Below are 16,704 nucleotides of genomic sequence, written 5' to 3'. Positions count from 1 at the left end.
AACTGAGCAACCCCGTACTGGATGTCCATAATGGATAAATCTTGACAGCAAGACCGATTGAATTCTTCACTAACCGAATTAACATTCTCTATAGAATCAAGGAGATCCTTAGTCACCCAAATTGTTATCTAAGGAGTAAAGATTCTCATAAAACTTAGTGGTAAAGTCTGATAACAACTCTCTATCCTCAGTGGTAACCCCATTAATCTTAAATTTCCTTAAGTGTGTTGAGTTCCCTTCTCCTCTTTTCCAAATTAAAAAAGTATCAACTGTTCTTTTAACCTTTTTCAAGCCATTGTTTTCTGGATCTTATGAAAGCTCCTCTAGCCTTTTCCTCATACAATGTATCTAGTTGATTCTGTAAATCATTTAATTTAGCTTTCTCGTTAAGATCAAGATGCTCAATCTCTGCAATATCCGCAATTGTCTTAGAGAGTTCAGCTACCGCACATCTCCTTCTTAAAGCAAGCCGTTTTCCATCAGTAATACAGGCTGAGCGGATTTTACATTTCAGCAGTTCCCAATATTTCCCAAATTCTGCATTAGATGTAGATAAAATCCAGTAAACAGAAATTAGATTCTTAATCACATTTTTTAAATCATCATGCAATAACAATGAGTTATTTAATTTCCAATAACCACCCAAGTATTTCTTACCATCATTCTTACCATCACTGCACATTCTTACAGTCAACCATATGACTTTATGATCTGTCAGGACTGCAGGCAGTATTTTTACCTCTACAGTGTTGGGCTCAAGACTAGAGGTTATCACCCACAAGTCAATTCTTGATTGTAGAGAACGATCTCTATTACTCCATGTGTATTGTTTCTCTCCAGGGTTTTAAAACTCTCCATATGTCAATTAAGTCCAGGCTTTGGCAGAACTTCACCAACTTGTTCACACCAATGTTAGGCCTATGGGGCAATCTATCAGTCTCATTAGAATAAACCATATTAAAATCTCCACCAACTATAATCTGACTGGATGGATATTTTCTCAAAAGACTTTTAAGACTTTCTTAAATTTCCTCTTGAAGTAAGTTATTTGGAGGACTAGAACAGTATCCATATACATTACACAACACAAATCATCTGTCCATGTGGTTGATGACCACTACTAGCCAATGTCCATTGGTGTCCATTTGAGTAAACAAAAATTTCCCTTTGAAATTGTGTGCTAAAATTGCAACCCCAGCTGAATGATTAGTCCCGTGGGCCAAAAAAATGACATTGCCCCACAGATTTTTCCAWTAATTATAGTCCTCTTTGCATGAATGTGTTTCTTGAACGAATACAAGACTGCATTGCAGTCCTTTCAAAAAAAAAAAAAAAAGCTTTTCTCTTCAACAGGTTTCATGTCCCCCTGGCATTGATTGACATAAACTTCAAGTCCATATCTATAGAATAGAAATAAAAATCCTATGCAATCTTAACTCTACCCTCTCTATAAAAAGTTGCTTCATATATGTATTAACAGAAGTCTTAACTTGTAAACAGGAGCACCATAATTCAAAACTAGAACGCTCAGTTTGCAGTGGGGAAGGAGCTACCTTGTAAACCTACCAACAGAACAAATCACCCCGGTCATATTTATTTTCCGTCGGCGCAAAAGGCTCTGATTCCCCTGTAGTATCCACCCTTTCCTTGATTTCAGGCCTGTTGTACAAGAGGCCAAAATTTTGCCTTTGCTGCCTTGTCTGCTGCAGTCAGGTCCTCACCAAATATAAATGTTCTCTCTTTCAGAAATGCGCTTTCCTTTGCTTTCTTCCAAACTGCATCTCGTTGTGCGAAAAGCAAACTGAGTGATGATCGAGCGGCTGACGATGGCATCTTGCTTCTTCCCAATACGATGAGCAACATCCACAGCCATATCCATATATCCATCAGGGAAGTCCGGTGCCACACGGTTACAGATGTCTCTTACTAAGCGCTTCACATTCTCATCCTGGTCCTCGGTTACACCGTAAGGCCGTAGCCCCCACCTTCTCCGGTATCGCTCTGCTTCCGATAAATCAAATCAAATGTATTTATATAGCCCTTCTTACATCAGCTGATATCTCAAAGTGCTGTACAGAAACCCAGCCTAAAACCCCAAACAGCAAGCAATGCAGGAGTAGAAGCACGGTGGCTAGGAAAAACTCCCTAAGAAAAGGCCAAAACTAGGAAGAAACCTAGAGAGGAACCAGGCTATGAGGGGTGGCCAGTCTCTTTTGGCTGTGCCGGGTGGAGATTATAACAGAACATGGCCAAGATGTTCAATGTTCATAAATTACCAGCATGGTCAAATAATAATAATCACAGTAGTTGTCGAGGGTGCAACAAGTCAGCACCTCAGGAGTAAATGTCAGTTGGCTTTTCATTAGCCGATCATTAAGAGTTACTCTACCTCCTGCTGTCTCTAGAGAGTTGAAAACAGCAGGTCTGGGACAGGTAGCACGTCCGGTGAACAGGTCAGGGTTCCATAGCCACAGGCAAACAGTTGAAACTGGAGCAGCAGCACGGCCAGGTGGACTGGGGACAGCAAGGAGTCATCATGCCAGGTAGTCCTGAGGCATGGTTCTAGGGCTCAGGTCCTCCGAGAGAGAGAAAGAAAGAGAGAATTAGAGAGAGCATACTTAAATCACACAGGACACCGGATAAGACAGGAGAAGTACTCCAGATATAACAGACTGACCCTAGCCCCCTGACACATAGACTACTGCAGCATACATACTGGAGGCTGAGACAGGAAGGGTCAGGAGACACTGTGGCCCATCCGATGATACCCCGGACAGGGCCAAACAGGCAGGATATAACCCACCCACTTTGCCAAAGCACAGCCCCCACACCACTAGAGGATATCTTCAACCACCAACTTACCATCCTGAGACAAGGCCGAGTATAGCCCACAAAGATCTCCACCACGGCACAACCCAAGGGGGGGCGCAACCCAGACAGGAAGATCACGTCAGTGACTCAACCCACTCAAGTGACGCACCCCTCCTAGGGACGGCATGGAGAGCACCAGTAAGCCAGTGACTCAGCCCCTGTAATAGAGTTATCGGCAGAGAATCCCAGTGGAGGTGAACCGGCCAGGCAGAGACAGCAAGGGCGTTCGTTGTTCCAGAGCCTTTCGTTCACCTTCACACTCTGGGCCAGACTACACCAATCATATGACCTACTGAAGAGATGAGTCTTCAATAAAGACTTAAAGGTTGGACCGAGTCTGCTTCTGTCACATGGGTATGCATAAAAATGGAGCTCTATAGGAAAGCCCCTGCCTCCAGCTGTTTGCTTAGAAATTCTAGGGGCAATTAGGAGGCCTGCGTCTAGTGACGTAGCGTAGGTATGTACGGCAGGACCAAATCGGAAAGATAGGTAGGAGCAAGCCCTTGTAATGCTTTGTAGGTTAGCAGTAAAACCTTGAAATCAGTCTTGCTTAACAGGAAGCCAGTGTAGGGAGGCTAGCACTGGAGTAATATGATCACATTTTTTGGTTCTAGTCGGATTCTAGCAGACGTATTTAGCACTAACTGAAGTTTATTTAGTGCTTTATCCGGGTACCCGGAAAGTAGAGCATTGCAGTAGTCTAACCTAGAGTAACAAAAGCATGGATTAATTTTTCGGCATAATTTTTGGACAGAAGGTTTTTGATTTTGCAATGTTACGTAGTGGAAAAAGCTGTCCTTGAAACAGTCTTGATATGTTCGTCAAAAGAGAGATCAGGGTCCAGAGTAACGCCGAGGTCCTTCACAGTTTTATTTGAGACGACTGTACAACCATCAAGATTAATTGTCAGATTCAACAGAAGATCTCTTTGTTTCTTGGGACCTAGAACAAGCATCTCTGTTTTGTCTGAGTTTAAAAGTAGAAAGTTTGCAGCCATCCACTTCCTTATGTCTGAAACACAGGCTTCTAGCGAGGGCCATTTTGGGGCTTCACCATGTTTTCATTGAAATAAACAGCTGTGTGTCATCCACATAGCAGTGAAAGTTAACATTATGTTTTCGAATGACATCCCCAAGAGGTAAAATATATAGTGAAAACAATAGTGGTCCTAAAACGGAACCTTGAAGAACACCTAAATTTACAGTTGATTTGTCAGAGGACAAACCATTCACAGAGACAAACTGATATCTTTCCGACAGATAAGCGCTCTTGCATGTCGGTCTTCTCCTGTGCAGTGCATTTCTCAGAAGTAGCAGTGTTTGCAAGTTTAAGCTCTTCGATACTCTTGTATGCATGATTCAGAGAGGTCTCGAGGTCAACAATTTTTGATGTGTTTTCGCGTATCCTTTTCTCCAGACCATCGGCTCTTTCGTTTATCTTTGCAGAGACAGCATCGATTATGTTGACCTGTAGTTCGCGCAAAGACAATTCTTTCTGTGTCTTTTTGGGTGCGGGACTATTGACTGGATTTTCAGAATCAACCGAATGTCCAGATTCCTCCATTTCTTCTCCTGAGGAGTCAGGTGGCGKTTTTTCTCCAATGTATGAGTGCTCAGCTAGCAACTGCCTTCTCCTCCCTTCGCACATTCTTTTCTGCCATTTCTCAAAATTTCTGATCAAATAACGGTCAACTAAGCGTTGTTCTCTATTGTGTTAACTATAAGCCAAGTTCTGTTACATTTAAGTAAGTTTAGGAGGGATAAAAGTTAAGGTTACTCGGAGCAAGCTAAAATCTCGTCTGCACTCGCCGCCATATTCAGCAGCCCAGCTAGCTAACTAGCTACCAGCTATCAGCTATCAGTCAGCTAACCACTGCTAGCGGTCATCAGCTAACCTTTAGCTCGGAAAGCTCTCGCCAGTTCGTACAATGCGTTTCAAACCAGAGCATACGGATCTATTTTTCTCTCCATATCCCTGGATTCCTACCGCAAACTCTGAACCCTTTCATCTGGATCATGGCAGCTAGATAACCGCAACCCGGGTTGACTACTCCTGGCTAACGTTTCCGTCCCGGAGCAAGCACCAACTAGCCTGGAGCTAGCCCATGCTAGACCCATCTCTCGGCTAGGGCTCCTGGGCTACTCCTGAAGCCCACTCCTCGGCTACAATATCCGGACCCCTTCTACTGCCGATACGGGGCACGGAACCCCGCCGATCCTTCACGACTGGAATACCAACATAATCTGTCCGAGGATCCCAACAGGCCCCTCAGGCGCGCCGTCCCCTGAAGGCCCATTCTGCTAACCACGGCCTGCTAGCTATCTAGAGCATATTGGACTGTTAGCTGAACTATCGGCCAGTTTCTTGGACCACTATACCCATTTTKCCAATTGGACTTGGATCCCTCTGCTACTTGGAACGCTACTAATTCCACGACTGGTCTATCGACGTCACCGCACGAGGAGGCAAAAACAGACTTTCCCCCATCGCGACGTCCCTCTAAGGCCCTTATGCTAGCTCGCTAGCCCCGGCCTGCTAACTGCTAGCTTGCTAGCCCCGGCCTACTAACTGTCTGAATCGCCGTGTCCCCAGCCAGCCCAACCACTCACTGGACCCATACGATCACTTGGCTACGCATGCCTCTCCCTAATATCAATATGCCTTGTCCATTACTGTCCTGGTTAGTGAGTACTGTCTTATTTTACTGTAGAGCCTATAGTCCTGCTCAATATGCCTTAACCAACCATGCTGTTCCACCTCCCACATATGCGATGACATCACCTGGTTTATACATCTCTAGAGACTATATCTTTCTCATCATTACTCAATGCCTAGGTTTACCTCCAATGTACTCTCTTCCTACCATACCTTTGTCTGTACATTATGCCTTTAATCTATGCTATCGTGCCCAGAAACCTGCTCCCTTTACTCTCTGTTCCAAACGTGCTAGACGGCCAGTTCTTATAGCCTTTAGCCGTACCTTTATCCTACTTCTCATCTTTTCCTCTGGTGATGTAGAGGTTAATCCAGGAGCTGCAGTGCCTAGCTCCACTCCTACTCCCCAGGTGCTCTCATTTGTTGACTTCTGTAACCGTAAGAGCCTTGGTTTCATGCATGTTAACATTAGAAGCCTACTCCCTACTGCTTCAGCACATTCTGTCTTAGCCGTATCTGAATCCTGGTTTTGGAAAACCACCAAAAACCCTGAAATTTCCATCACGAACTATAAAATGTTCTGCCAAGATAGAACTGCCAAAGAGCCTGCAGACTTCTGTCTTACTATCCAGGTCTGTGTCCAAACAATTTGAGCTTCTACTTTTAAAAATTCACCTTTCCAGTAACAAGTGTCTCATTGTTGCCGCTTGCTATAGACCACCCTCTGCCCCCAGCTGTGCCCTGGACASCATATGTGAATTGATTGCCCCCCGTGTATCTTCTGAGCTCGTGCTGCTAGGTGACCTAAACTGGGACATGCTTAACACCCCGGCCATCCTACAATCTAAACTTGATGCCCTCAATCTCACACAAATGATCAACGAACCTACCAGGTACAACCCCAAATCCGTAAACACGGGCACCCTCATAGATATCATCCTAATGAACTCGCCCTCCAAATACACCTCTGCTGTTTTCAACCAGGATCTCAGCGATCACTGCCTCATTGCGGTCAAACGACCACCTCTCATCACTGTCAAACGCTCCCTAAAACACTTCAGCAAACAGGCCTTTCTAATCGACCTGGCCGGGGTATCCTGGAATGACATTGACCTCATCCCGTCAGTAGATGATACCTGGTTATTCTTTAAAAGTGCCTTCCTCACAATCTGAAATAAGCATGTTCCATTCAAAAAAAAWTGGAACTAGGAATAGATATAGCCCTTGGTTCACTCCAGACCTGTCTGCCCTTGATCAGCACAAAAACATCCTGTGGCGTTCTGCATTAGCATCAAATAGCCCCCGTGATATGCAACTTTTCAGGGAAGTTAGGAACCAATATACACAGGCAGTTAGGAAAGCTAAGGCCCATACAATCTAGCCCATACAATCTACCTCATCCCCATACTGTATTTATTTATTTATCTTGCTCCTTTGCACCCCAGTATCTCAACTTGCACATTCATCTTCTGCACACCCTACCATTCCAGTGTTTAATTGCTATATTGTAATTAATTTGCCACCATAGCCTATTTATTGCCTTACCTCTCTTATCCTACCTCATTTGCACATGCTGTAAATATATTTTTCTACTGTATTATTGATTGTATGTTTGTTTATTCCATGTGTAACTCTGTGTTGTTGTATGTGTCACACTGCTTAGATTTTTCTTGGCCAAGTCGCAGTTGCAAATGAGAACTTGTTCTCAACTAGCCTACCTAGTTAAATAAAGTTGAAATAAAATGAATAAATATATAAAAAGGATATATTAAAACATACACTGAGTGTACAAAACATCAGGAACACCTGCTCTTTCCATGACATCGACTGACGAGGTGAAAGCTATGATCCATTATTGATGTCGCTTGTTAAATCCACTTCAGATGAAGGGGAGGAGACACATTAAATAAGTATTTTTAAGCCTTGACATAATTGAGACATGGATTGTGCATGTGTGCCATTCAGAGGGTGAATGGGAAAGACAAAAGATGCCTTTGAACAGGATATGGCAGTAGGTGCCAGGCGCACCGGTTTGAGTGTGTCAAGAACTGCAACGCTGTGGACATTCAGCCAACTGTGTCAAGTTGTTTGAAGTCCTGTGTGGAGTCGACATGGGCCATCATCCCTGTGGAATGCTTTCCCTGATGAATTGAGGTTRTTCTGATGGCAGCTCAATATTAGGAAGGTGTTCCTAATGTTTTGTATACTCGGTGTATAACAGCAACATTTACAGTGGGGAGAACAAGTATTTGATACACTGCCGATTTAGCAGATTTTCCTACTTACAAAGCATGTAGAGGTCTGTCATTTTTATCATAGGTACACTTCAACTGTGAGAGACGGAAATTAATTACTTAAAAATCATACAATGTGATTTTCTGGATTTTTGTTTTAGATTCCGTCTCTCACAGTTGAAGTGTACCTATGATAAAAATTACAGACCTCTACATGCTTTGTAAGTAGGAAAACCTGCAAAATCATCAGTGTATCAAATACTTGTTCTCCCCACTGTACATATTTAGCTCTCATCCAGAGAAACTTGAGTGGATAMATTTTTTTGTATCTTTTTTACTGTATTGCACCCCTGTGGGAATTGAACCTACAACCCTGGTGTTGCAAGTGCCATGCTCTACCAACTGAGCCACACAGGACTTCAAACATATATTGACATATATATATATATATACTACAGATACAAATGCTAGACAASATATATTGAGTATTTCATTTATATCAAACAAGGATAGAGTTCATACTTTGTTTTCTAAAGGAGGCATCTAGGGAACTGTCAGGTACATGTCCAATTTTATCTGTAGTGTCTAAGGGTTATTTCTGCCTTGTCTGTCAAGGTTTATGGTTACATTTTCCAGATGAACAGAGTTATGGCTGACCCGATTCAGGTTTTTGTGGACCACTGGCCAGAATTCAATGTCATTCTCTGCAAACCACCATATGAGAAGGTAACATTAGATAAATTCATAAAGATACACTTGTCCCAAACTTAATTAATAGAAATAATGTGTATTTTGTTGTCTCAACTCCTCATTTGCCCATTTTGCAGGAGGGGGACCTTTTTAAAGACACATGTGTTTTTACTAAAGATGAAGCTTCTTTTAGGAATATCCTTGGAGAGAACAACACAATTGACTGGACAAAGTTCCTATGTTTAGGTAATTACACTGTAATTACAGTACCTGCCACTTGCACTTTGCCTGCTTGCCCCACCCTCCTCTGTCTCTTGTTTCTCTTTCCTAAAACTAAAGTAAGTTTCTCTCTCTCTCCTAAAACCATCACCCATGTACCATGTTGAGAATTCCCCATTCGGAGTGTAACGCCATCTTTAGCTCTCTCTCAAGCTCTCCCAAACTGAGCTCTGGTTCAGGTCATTATTGCACCTTCCTCTACTAACATAGTGGAGGAACGTGCACCAACAACATGGACCAGAGCTACCCACAAACTCAGCCTTGCCCTGCTGCAGCAAATAGCAGGGCCATAAAACAGGGGATGGTGAGCTCCCCATTGTGTTTTATTCATTTAACCTATTGCTTTATCCAGGAAGTCCCATTGAGGTCAGAAGACCTATTTTACAAGTAAAGAAAGACCTGGGCTGTATGTATAAAGCTTGCCAGAGTAGGAGTGTTGATCTAGGATCAGTTTTGCATAATTATGAAGAAGGAGGAACTGTTCCTAGATCAGCACTCCTATTCTGAGACGCTTGATAGATACGGCCCCTGGTGTCTCTGGTTGTCTCTAGACTGCTGGGATCTGGGGTGGTTTCATTACTCACACACCATATAGCACAAAGTTCAATTTCGTAGAAGTTGTTTGCCAACATTACAGCCCTCTGCTATTTTAGGCACCAGTCTTTGCTATGAGGAGATGGTGATGGCGGTGGCTTCTGAGAGAAAGGTGCCAGTGAATAAAGTGTCTGTGTGTCACATGATGATGCTCCAGGATCCATCCCGCCTTCCACCTGTAGAAAGGTATGATGGGCTCAGCTCGATTCATTTTACCATGGGGTAGAGACATTTTTGCAATTTTAAAGCTTATTTTCTGCAATTCTACACATTTTACCATGACTTATGCAATGTTCTTATGATATCTGAGTGTCACATTCAAACAAAATCAGTGGCAAGTGCACTGCATGCATGGGCGGTACCATTGCTGACATGGGCTACTTGAGTGACTGTCAGTGACTAACATAGAGGAAAACTGAGGATGCACTATACCAAATTTAAAATCAAATTTTATTGGTCGCGTACACAGATTTGCATTTGTTATAGCAGGTGCAGTGAAATGCTTGTATTACCAGCTCCAACAGTGCAGTAGAATGTCTAGCAAATTCAATACACAAATAATAAAACAATCTTAACAAGAAATGAGAACAAGTACAATTAAAAATCCAAAGTAGATACTATATTAGAGTGAGCGATGTAAAAATCCAGAATATAAATACATGATGTGTATAGACAGTATATCATTTGGAAAAGAAAATGGTAGGTACAGTAGTAGGTATATTAGGATGAGCTATGTGGAGAATACAGTATACATACACAGTGAGTAAACAACAGTATATAAAAAGTAAATGAAGTGACCAGTGTTAAATGTCTCTATATACATGGAGCATTAGTCTCAAGGTGCAGGGCAGAATACCGGGCAAGTATCCGACTAGTGATGACTGTTCAACAGTCTGATGGCCTGGAGATAATATACTGTACTCTATACCATCTACTGCATCTTGCCTATGCCGTTCGGCCATCACTCATTCATATATTTTTTATGTACATATTCTTATTCATTCCTTTACTGTCACGTCCTGACCATAGTGCTTATGTGTTTTGCTTGTTTTAGTGTTGGTCAGGACGTGAGCTGCGTGGGCATTCTATGTTGTGTGTCTAGTTTGTCTGTTTCTGTGTTCAGCCTAATATGGTTCTCAATCAGAGGCAGCTGTCAATCGTTGTCCCTGATTGAGAATCATATATAGGTGGCTTGTTTTGTGTTGGGATTTTGTGGGTGGTTGTTTCCTGTGTCAGTGTTTGTGCCACACGGGACTGTGACGGTTGGTTCGTTTGTTGTTTTTGTATTTTGTCTAGTTTTTGTGTTATTAAATCATGGAAACTTACCACGCTGTACATTGGTCCTCCGATCCTTCTCGCCTCTCCTTGTCCGATGAGGAGGACGACTTAGACTGCCGTTACATTTACATTTGTGTGTATAAGGTAGTTGTGAAATTGTTAGGTTAGATTACTTGTTAGATATTACTGCACGGTCAGAACTAGAAGCACAATCATTTCGCTACACTCGCATTAACATCTGCTTAACATGTCTATGTGACAAATAAAATTTGATTTGAGATAGAAGCAGTATTTCAGTCTCTCAGTCCCAGCTCTGATGCACCTGCCAGATGGTAGCAGAGTGAATGGACCATGGCTCGGGTGGCTTAGGTCCTTAATGATAAGTGAACCTTGTGTATTCTACTTTTCTAACTCTCAACGGTAATTTGAGACCCCGACGGAGTTACCCCRAGCGGCCGCTCTACGATGTGCTATCTCTCACACCTCTTCTTTCTTTCCTTCTCAAATCCACAGTGCAATTGAATCAATGATAACCTCACTGGACGAATCCCACTCTGATCTAGTCAACAAAACCTGGAAGTTCGGGAACACGGAGAACAGTTTCCAGATGATCCGGAACATGATCCGGCACTACCCGTCTTGCTGTGTGCTGGATGCAGAGAGCCAGCAGCCCATAGCCTGGGTTCTGACCTATCCCTCCTCTGCCATGGGTATGTGGAATATCTACGGTGCTTTCAGAAAGTATTTACACCCTTTGACTTTTTCCACATTTTGTTGTGTTAAAAAGTGGGATTACAATGGATTTAATTGTCATTGTCATTTTTTGTCAATAATCTACACAAAATACTCCAACGTCAAAGTGGAAGAAAAAATGTCTAACATTTGTAAAAAAAAATATGAAAAATAAAACACTAATATATCTTGATTAGATATGTAAGTATTCAACCCCCTGAGTCAAATGTTTCTGGGAAAGTCTCTGAGCTTTCCACACCTGGATTGTGCAATATTTTATTATTTTCAAAATTCTTCGAGCTCTGTCAAATTGGTTTTCAAATGATTTTTTTCAGGTCTTGCCATAGATTTTCAAGTAGATTTAAGTCAAAACTAACTCGGGCACTCAAGAACATTCAATGTCTTCTTRGTAAGCAACTCCAGTGTAGATTTGGCGTTGTGTTTTAGGTTATTGTCTTGCTGAAAGGTGAATTAATCTCCCAGTGTCTGGTGGACAGCAGACTAAACCAGGTTTTCCTCTAGGATTTTGCCTGTGCTTAGCTCCATCCGTTTCATTTGTATCCTGAAAGACTCCCCTCTCCTTAATGATTACAAGCATACCCATAGCATGATGCAGCCACCACTATGGTTGAATCTGTGTTTGAAATTCACTGCTCGACTGAGGGACCTTCAGATAATTCTATGTGTGGGGTACAGAGATGAGGTAGTCATTAAAAAATCATGTTTAACATTATTATTGCACACAGTGAGTTCATACAACTTATGTGACTTGTAATTTTTGCTCCTGAACTAATTTAGGCTTTCTTTAACAAAGGAGTTGAAAATGTATTGACTCAAAACATTTATTTAAATTTATTTATCCCTTATTTTACCAGGTAAGTTGACTGAACACATTCTCATTTATAGCAACGACCTGKGAATAGTTACAAAGGAGAGGAGGGGGGATCAATGAGCCAATTGGAAGCTGGGGATGATTAGGTGGCCAAGATGGTATGAAGGCCAGATTGGGAATTTAGTCAGGACACAGGGGTTGACACCCCTTACTCTCACGATAAGTGCCATGGGCTCTTTAGTGACCACAGAGAGTCAGGACACCCGTTTGACTTCCCATCCGAAAGACAGCACCCTACACAGGGCAATGTCCCCAATCACTGCCCTGGAGCATTGGGATATTTTTTTTAGACCAGAGGAAAGGGTCACTCCTACTGGTACTCCAACACCACTTCCGGGGACTGACCAGGACTAACCCTGCTTAGCTTCAAAAGCAAGCCAGCAGTGGGATGCAGGGTGATGTGCTGCTGGCCATTTCAGCCTTTCATTTTTTATTAATTTGTAAACATTTAAAAAAACATTAGTCCACTTTGACATTGTGGGGTATTATGTGTATGACAGTGAAACAACTCAATTTAATACATTTGAAATTCCGGTTGTAACACAACAAAATATGGAAAAAGTTAAAGGGTGTGAATAATTTCTGAAGGCACTGTACACAGCTCTCACTTGAACAGGACTAAGGAATGCTTTTATACATTTTACATATCCCTCCTTATTTTGGGCGCACTGGGAAACAATTACCAAAACAATGGTTCCTACCCCGTCACAGGTATGTTGTACACCCTGCAGGAGCACAGAGGACAGGGCCTGGCCAAATCCCTGGTCAGCAGCATGTCCAGGAGACTCTATTCTCAGGGCTTCCCAGTGTACTGCTTCGTTGAGGAGGAGAATACACTGTCCTACAGCCTCTACACCAACCTGGGCTTTACTGAGGACCCTCAATACAGGGCTGCATGGTTTGACTTTAACAGTTTGTGATTAAGGTCTTGCATAGAGATCAATGTTGACATTAAAAGCTATGCTATTATCTCCAAAAAAGAAGACAGTGTGTGAAGAGATCAGGATGGACTTTGAGCAAATATTACACTGAACAGTTATTAAATGTATCTTATCTATGCACACGATTCAAATACCTTTTAGACTGGCAACGATTCCATTATTTTTCATTTAGTGACTATCTTATCCAGAGCAACTTACAGTAGTGAGTGCTTACATTTTTTTTACTGGTCCCCTGTGGGAGTCTAACCCACAACCCTGTCGTTGGAAGCGCCATGCTCTACCAACTGAGCCACACGGTYCCCTGTGGGAGTCTAACCCACAACCCTGTCGTTGGAAGCGCCATGCTCTACCAACTGAGCCACACGGTACCCTGTGATGTTTTTTTCTCCAGGCTTATTTTCAGTGTGGTGTAATTAGAATGCCACAGTAAAATATGCTAATTGTATTCTGAGCTATAACACTTCATCCGTGTTGTTTAGATTTCTGATTCCAAATGTTAATTTAAAACATCAAATGAGGGAATGTTTACAAAAACAAAACAAAAAATTGAAAAATAAATATAATTAAACTCAACAAAAAAAGAAAAGTCCCYTTTTCAGGACCCTGTCTTTCAAAGATAACACCTGCACAGGATCGGTACATCCGAAAATCACACCTGCGGGACAGGTACAGGATGGCAACAACTGCCCGAGTTACACCAGGAACGCACAATCCCTCCATCAGTGCTCAGACTGTACACAATAGGCTGAGAACGTCGCCTATGGGCACAAACCCATCATCGCTGGACCAGACAGGACTGGCAAAAAGTGCTCTTCACTGACAAGGCGCGGTTTTGTTTCACCAGGGGTGATGGTCGGATTCGCGTTTATCGTCGAAGGAATAAGCGTTACACCGAGGCCTGTACTCTGGAATGGGATCGATTTGGAGGTGGAGGGGCCGTCATGGTCTGGGACGGTGTGTCACAGCATCATCGCACTGAGCTTGTTGTCATTGCAGGCAATCTCAACGCTATGCGTTACAGGGAAGACATCCTCCTCCCTCATGTGGTACCCTTCCTGCAGGCTCATCCTGACATGACCCTCCAGCATGACAATGCCACCAGCCATACTGSTCGTTCTGTGTGTGATTTCCTGCAAGACAGGAGTGTCAATGTTCTGCCATAGCCAGCGAAGAGCCCGGATTTCAATCCCATTGAGCACGTCTAGGACCTGTTGGATCGGAGGGTGTGGGCTAGGGCCATTCCCCCCAGAAATGTCCTGGAACATGCAGGTGCCTTAGTGGAAGAGTGGGGTAACATCTCACAGCAAGAACTGGCAAATCTGGTGCAGTCCATGAGGAGAAGATGCACTGCAGTACTTAATGCAGATGGTGGCCATACCAGATACTGACTGTTACCCCCCTTTGTTCAGGGAGACATTATTCAATTTCTGTTAGTCACATGTCTGTGGAACTTGTTCAGTTTATGTCTCAGTTGTTGGATCTTGTTATGTTCATACAAATATTTACACATGTTAAGTTTGCTGAAAATAAACGCAGTTGATAGTAAGAGGACGTTTCTGTTTTTGCTGAGTTTATATAGTGTAAAACATGACAAACTATTTCTTATTCATCTTTGTTTAGTACTGAACTTCACAGGCTGATACTACCAAAGTGGTTAGAGTTCCTCAGAAGTGAAAAGCAAAAAAAAAAACTCAACATTTAGACTAGAGGAAAGGTTGTTCAAGACAACCATTTTACATTCTCAACACAGTGTAAGGTCAATGATGCATTTTCCAGCTTGAAATACTTCCTTAAGGTAACACAACATTAGAATAATGGTTGTTGTCAAACGTGTCAGGCTCAAAATAGATTAATTGAGGAAAATACAGTCACAGGACATAGTATAAAATGCTTAATTGTCAGATACTGAGCCAACTGTCACACTCCTTACTCCAAGTCACCAATCAAATGCAAATGCACATTTTTCTTGCATCACCTTACAGAAAGAATTTTTTAATTAAACCTTTATTTAATTAGGCAAGTCAGTTAAGAACAAATTCTTATTTACAATGACGGCCTAACAAATCAAAGATAGCCTAGTTTGTCATGCTGCACACGGCTCTCGATGGCTCTCACTCCCCTAACGTCCTACARCACATGGTGTATACTCTCCATGTACCCCTCTACCTCTGCTGGAACCTCTGGTGCCTTCCCAGGATCTGCTGTGTCTTCCCCTGGGGCCTCCTCTGTTGTCAATGGGCAAACACTCCCYACGGTCACGTAGAAAAGCTTCCCTTGCCTGAATAGATCTGACATGTTTGTTTGTGTGTATCATGTCCTCATATATGTCAAATTCATATTTTAGAGAATTAAATATACTTTTACAATCAGAGGGTTCTGCTTACACCTACTTACTCATATTGTATTCCTTAAAGCCGTCCTCTACCAGTTGAGTGATCATCTTCCTCCTACACCTCTCCAGGTAAAACTTTTGTTCCGGGGACAGTGTCTGCTGAAGGATATGATCACACATCCAAGCTCAGTTTCGCCATATTCAAATGCCCTGCTGCGGTTAAGCAACGGGTGGAGCATTTTAAACACTTTGGGTGGCAGTCGTTAAGAGGGTGTTTGGGATTTTCTCACAGGTCTGTAGATTTGAGCATCTGGCTCCTCTAGGATCTTGGTAGTTTGAGCACTGACTCAGTGGGACACAACTGACTTGACAAGTGTAGAGTAGCGTCTGCTGTCCATGGAACTGTATGGACTGCTTTTCTTACGAGCTGGAGATACATTGGAAGTGGAGAAAGTATTCACGGAAGTCGGGGTACAATGGGAGAAGAGTCCAGTCACAACCCTAGCTGGCTCCCACACACGATGGGCACATCTAAACAGCTGATGGAAATGCATTCTAGTTAGTTAGATAACTTAGCTAGCCACATACAATAGTACACAGTGAAAGTTGTAGGAGATATACCCAAGGACKTCAGAAGACAAAAATCAGTTAACCACCTAACTGAGGAACTCAATTTAACCTTGCGTAATAACCTAGATGCAGTCACACCCCTAAAAACTAAAAGCATTTGTCATAAGAAACTAGCTCACTGGTATACAGAAAATACCCGAGCTCTGAAGCAAGCTTCCAGAAAATTGGAACGGAAATGGCGCCACACCAAACTGGAAGTCTTCCGACTAGCTTGGAAAGACAGTACCGTGCAGTATCGAAGAGCCCTCACTGCTGCTCGATCATCCTACTTTTCCAACTTAATTGAGGAAAATAAGAACAATCCAAAATGTATTTTTGATACTGTAGCAAAGCTAACTAAAAAGCAGCATTACCCAAGAGAGGATGGCTTTCACTTCAGCAGTAATAAATTCATGAACTTCTTTGAGGAGAAGGTCATGATCATTAGAAAGCAAATTACGGACTCCTCTTTAAATCTGCGTATTCCTCCAAAGCTCAGTTGTCCTGAGTCTGCACAACTCTGCCAGGACCTAGGATCAAGGGAGACACTCAAGTGTTTTAGTACTATATCTCTTGACACAATGATGAAAATAATCG

The 16,704-nt window shown here is 42.5% G+C and overlaps 2 protein-coding genes across 2 annotated transcripts; one reads left to right on the top strand and one right to left on the bottom strand.

The window, feature by feature from the left end:
- Positions 1 to 8,022: 8,022 nt before the first annotated feature.
- Positions 8,023 to 13,610, top strand: si:dkey-76k16.6 (glycine N-acyltransferase-like protein 3). Its single transcript, XM_024008956.3, has 5 exons — positions 8,023 to 8,486; positions 8,588 to 8,696; positions 9,383 to 9,509; positions 11,115 to 11,311; positions 12,937 to 13,610. Exons 1-5 carry the CDS (start codon positions 8,397 to 8,399, stop codon positions 13,143 to 13,145), a joined length of 732 nt encoding a protein of 243 aa, XP_023864724.1. The 5' UTR covers positions 8,023 to 8,396; the 3' UTR covers positions 13,146 to 13,610.
- A 1,848-nt stretch (positions 13,611 to 15,458) lies between these two features.
- LOC111978363 (mitochondrial genome maintenance exonuclease 1) lies at positions 15,459 to 16,704 on the bottom strand. The gene is made up of 2 exons (XM_024147639.2): positions 15,848 to 16,704; positions 15,459 to 15,683 (listed from the first exon to the last, which is right to left on the bottom strand). Exons 1-2 carry the CDS (start codon positions 16,050 to 16,052, stop codon positions 15,553 to 15,555), a joined length of 336 nt encoding a protein of 111 aa, XP_024003407.1. The 5' UTR covers positions 16,053 to 16,704; the 3' UTR covers positions 15,459 to 15,552.

The sequence above is a fragment of the Salvelinus sp. IW2-2015 genome, linkage group LG18, assembly GCF_002910315.2.
Source record: "Salvelinus sp. IW2-2015 linkage group LG18, ASM291031v2, whole genome shotgun sequence".
Classification (NCBI taxonomy): Eukaryota; Metazoa; Chordata; class Actinopteri; order Salmoniformes; family Salmonidae; genus Salvelinus; species Salvelinus sp. IW2-2015.
This window is presented reverse-complemented; position numbering and strand designations above follow the sequence as displayed.